Source organism: Dreissena polymorpha, chromosome 3, assembly GCF_020536995.1.
Source record: "Dreissena polymorpha isolate Duluth1 chromosome 3, UMN_Dpol_1.0, whole genome shotgun sequence".
Classification (NCBI taxonomy): domain Eukaryota; kingdom Metazoa; phylum Mollusca; class Bivalvia; order Myida; family Dreissenidae; genus Dreissena; species Dreissena polymorpha.
In genome coordinates this window covers 13,528,798-13,532,455 of record NC_068357.1, presented here as the reverse complement: position 1 = coordinate 13,532,455, position 3,658 = coordinate 13,528,798, and the positions used below count along the sequence as shown (strand labels likewise).

The 3,658-nt window shown below is 38.6% G+C and overlaps 1 protein-coding gene across 1 annotated transcript; it reads left to right on the top strand.

Annotated features, from left to right (window-relative positions):
• The first annotated feature begins 216 nt into the window (after positions 1-216).
• LOC127875065 (uncharacterized) lies at positions 217-1,295 on the top strand. Its single transcript, XM_052419884.1, has 2 exons — positions 217-338; positions 668-1,295. The coding sequence occupies exons 1-2, from the start codon at positions 218-220 to the stop codon at positions 895-897; spliced, it is 351 nt and encodes a 116-aa protein (XP_052275844.1). The 5' UTR covers position 217; the 3' UTR covers positions 898-1,295.
• The last annotated feature ends 2,363 nt before the right edge of the window (positions 1,296-3,658 follow it).

Below are 3,658 nucleotides of genomic sequence, written 5' to 3'. Positions count from 1 at the left end.
CATAACACAAGTTTTGGTATTATAAGACAGTGAAGGCGCTCCATAATTTTGCGTATCGTTAACGCTATGTTACCAGACAATATCTAGCGTTAAAATGTTGGCTATTGCAATAACGAACATTGATTGTGTATGGGTTAACTTTATTTGACGAAATATTTTACGAAATATTCGTTGATTTTCAGTGTTAATGGGGCTTTAACACCTCGTTCCAGAGTCCATGTACGCCTTCTCCCCTGGCCTGTGGGCGGACGCCGGTCACGACATGTGGGCGTGGTCACTGGTTCTTGTACAGCCCTTGACTGGCACGGTCACCAAGCAGTGCGACATTGCTCCCAGAGGTGGGTAGTTGAATTGTAAAATTGAGTCTCGATCTGGGAAAACTGGGCTTAACGCAAGTGCGAAAAGTGTCGTCCCTTATTAGCCTGTGCAGTCCACTTTTCGCCTTAACTGGACTTCCTATAAACGAAAACATCCATGAAAGCGGAAAGTGTCTTCCCTGAGGGGCATGTGCGGACTGCACAGGTTTATCTGGAACGACACTTAAAGCACATGCATTATTCCCGGTTATAACAGAGCGCGGCTCATATATTAAAATATTTGTCCAACAATACATTAGTTTCCGTACTGGAATCGGGTTAAGTGGATTAAAGCGTATGTCTGTTTCCAGGCATATTCCAGCGCTACTACGGCGGCTCGGTGTTCCAGGGCTCCAGTAATCCGGACGGGTTTCTCTACCACGTGCTGCGCGTCATGTACAGTGAGGCGAACTTTATAGTGGGCGTTAACTCCGACACTTGCGAAGTGCGCTTCTCCGAGGTGGCCAACCTGCGACACGTACACTCGTTGCAGCTGGTGAATCCAGCCCCAGCCCCGTCAAGACGAACTTGTAACAACTGAGAGAATTGACAGTTTTATCTACATGCGTTTTAAATTACCGCCTATCATATGTCGATGATTATTATATAGGGTGGTTGGCCTTTCTTGTCGCAAAATTATGCTGTACCGAAACCTTCAATCTAACAGTAAATATATCTTTGAAAAAAATCGAGCTATCTTCAAAAATAGTTAGTTTCTTTTTTAAAATAATAATCCCAGTCCATTCGTCGCCTCTAAAAACTGGTCGGAACATTAATCGCCTTACGAATGTTTACCCACTTCCTTTTGTTAGTCGTGATTAAGTTTTATACCACAACCCTGAACAATCCTTATTGTTCAATGATGTTAGTAACCACAACATTGTCATCTTGCCATTAAGATGGATTACAGAGTCGTAAAATGTTTGTACATGTATGTTCCCGGGTTTTATCTGTGTATGCTATCGCTTATTATTTTTTTAACGGCACATGGTTTCTAAGCGAAGGAATAGATACTTCAATAAATACAACTATGTAACAGAACTCAGTTTTTCTTATATTTAGATGTTCGTGTTTATTCTTTATTGCAATTGTTTTGGTGTATTCATATCCGTTTTAATGCAAAAATCCATGCAATAAAATATGTTCAATAAATCATTGTTTACTGTACCAGTATGTTAAAACCAAGATTAATAATGTAGGACAATACTACATTAATATAAATGAACTATACATGAAGAAACACATAATTAAGTGTATGTTTAAAAATATGTGTTATGAATATTCTTGCAAATCAATCAACATAAGTTAAACAAGACAAGTAAAGAAAAATTACAAACCAGTTTGTATTTGCACAATTCCCAATCATAGAAATTCACCGGATTACAAGTTAAAAATGTACTTCTATGAGAAAATAGGTTAATCGTTAAACATCTATGTACAGTGTTTGAATAAAAAAAATCCAAGACAAAACCACCATCGTGGAAACATTTACCGTTGAACTCGGTCAGGATAAATATATTTAATATGTTTACAAAGGGCTCATAACAAACTCAAATGGGCATTTTGCTTATACGAAAACTCAACTGATGTCGAGATGAATTTTTGAAACTAAAACATCCCTTATGTATTATTCTTAAAACACATTTCATCATTTGAATGATAACAACAAGTTTACATAGGGTTATTTCTTCGATATCAAGACAAATATGCAATTGCATTGCATTCAGCCACACAGCCAGCCAGACAATGTTTTCTTCACAACACGTTATTTAACATTATTCACATTTATTTATGCATCACATCTTTATATGTCTTATAATAATGTGGCTAATATGTGTCGTGTTCTGAGAACCCTGGTCATAATGCATGTGCGTAAAGTGTCGTCCCAGAATAGCCTGTGCAGTCAGCAGAGGCTAATCAGGGACGACACTGTCCGCTTTTATGAAATTGTTCGTTTAAATGAAGTATCTTCTTAGCAAAAATCTAATTTAAGCGGTAATTGTCGTCCCTGATAAGCCGGTGTGGACTGCACAGGCTAATCTGGGACGACACTTTACGCACATGCGTTATGTCCGGTTTTCTCAGAACACGACACATATGTTTTATAATAGTGTGTGTTATATTGCCATTGGTTCATTGTTTTTGTTAACCACTAGATGTTGTCTTCATACTATTGATATGGAAATACATGTCCCTTCATTGAACAAAAGTGCTGAATTCACACAAGTATTATAATGTAAACACACACACACACATATATATATATATATATATATATATAAATAAGTATGATTTGAATGTGTCATAAGAAAACTGCGTGTTAATCAAATATGAGAATACCATATATTTCGATGGTGAAGAAAATAAACGTATAAACAAAGAAACGTGAGGACACAAACGGTGTGATCTTCCGTATAATATTTTTTATTTACAAATTTTAATTTTTGGTTTGAATACACGCGCAAATGATAAACCACACACATTTCATCCGGTGAGTATGCGACTAACACGTGACAGAAAACAACATCAACAATTTAAAAAAAAATCATTTGAATACTGGTATTAAAAACGTATATGTCTTAATTGATTTTATAGTCAGGATATTATATGTTAGCGTTTTCGATCGACAGAATCGCCAATGACGATTGAATCTGTCAGCAGGCGATTAACATTTAAAATTTTAAAGAAAAGGTGATTGTAAACAAAAAATCAAAGTTACTCTATACATGCAATAGCGTACTTATTTTAAAAGAGCGCCGCAGCTTGAGCGTACACGTCGCAACCGGGGCGAGAGTCACCCGGAGAACATTTTCTTGAAGATTCCGAAGAATCGCCAAGCGGAATAGTAATTGTCCGTAGATGGATAGTGGTTTCACTACCTCGTCTGAGGAGGTTTCGATAGTTGAACTGCAGCGAGCGGAGCTGTTCATCAAGCAAGTACTGTCATCCCTCGACCCGGACGTCCTCTCCCGCTGACTTCGCTGACTCCCAGACCTTGGAATGATCGCCAAGCGGAATGGTAATAGTCCGTTTGTGGATAGTTATTATCGGATAATTGACGAGAGCAGCGGAGATGGCAGCGTAGAGGACGGACGGGCGAATCTTTGGCAGAGAAACAGGCAAGGATTTCCAGAGACGGCCCTATGAAGGCCAAATAACTCACAAAGGCAACATATGCTAGTTGCGTCTAAAGCCCTGTCTGCGCAGATTGGTAAGGAGCTGCGCTGTCCTCTATAAATCACTTAAGGGTTCGTGGTCTCATCAGCTATCTCCTGACATATTGCGAGATGCGCAGGCTTGAC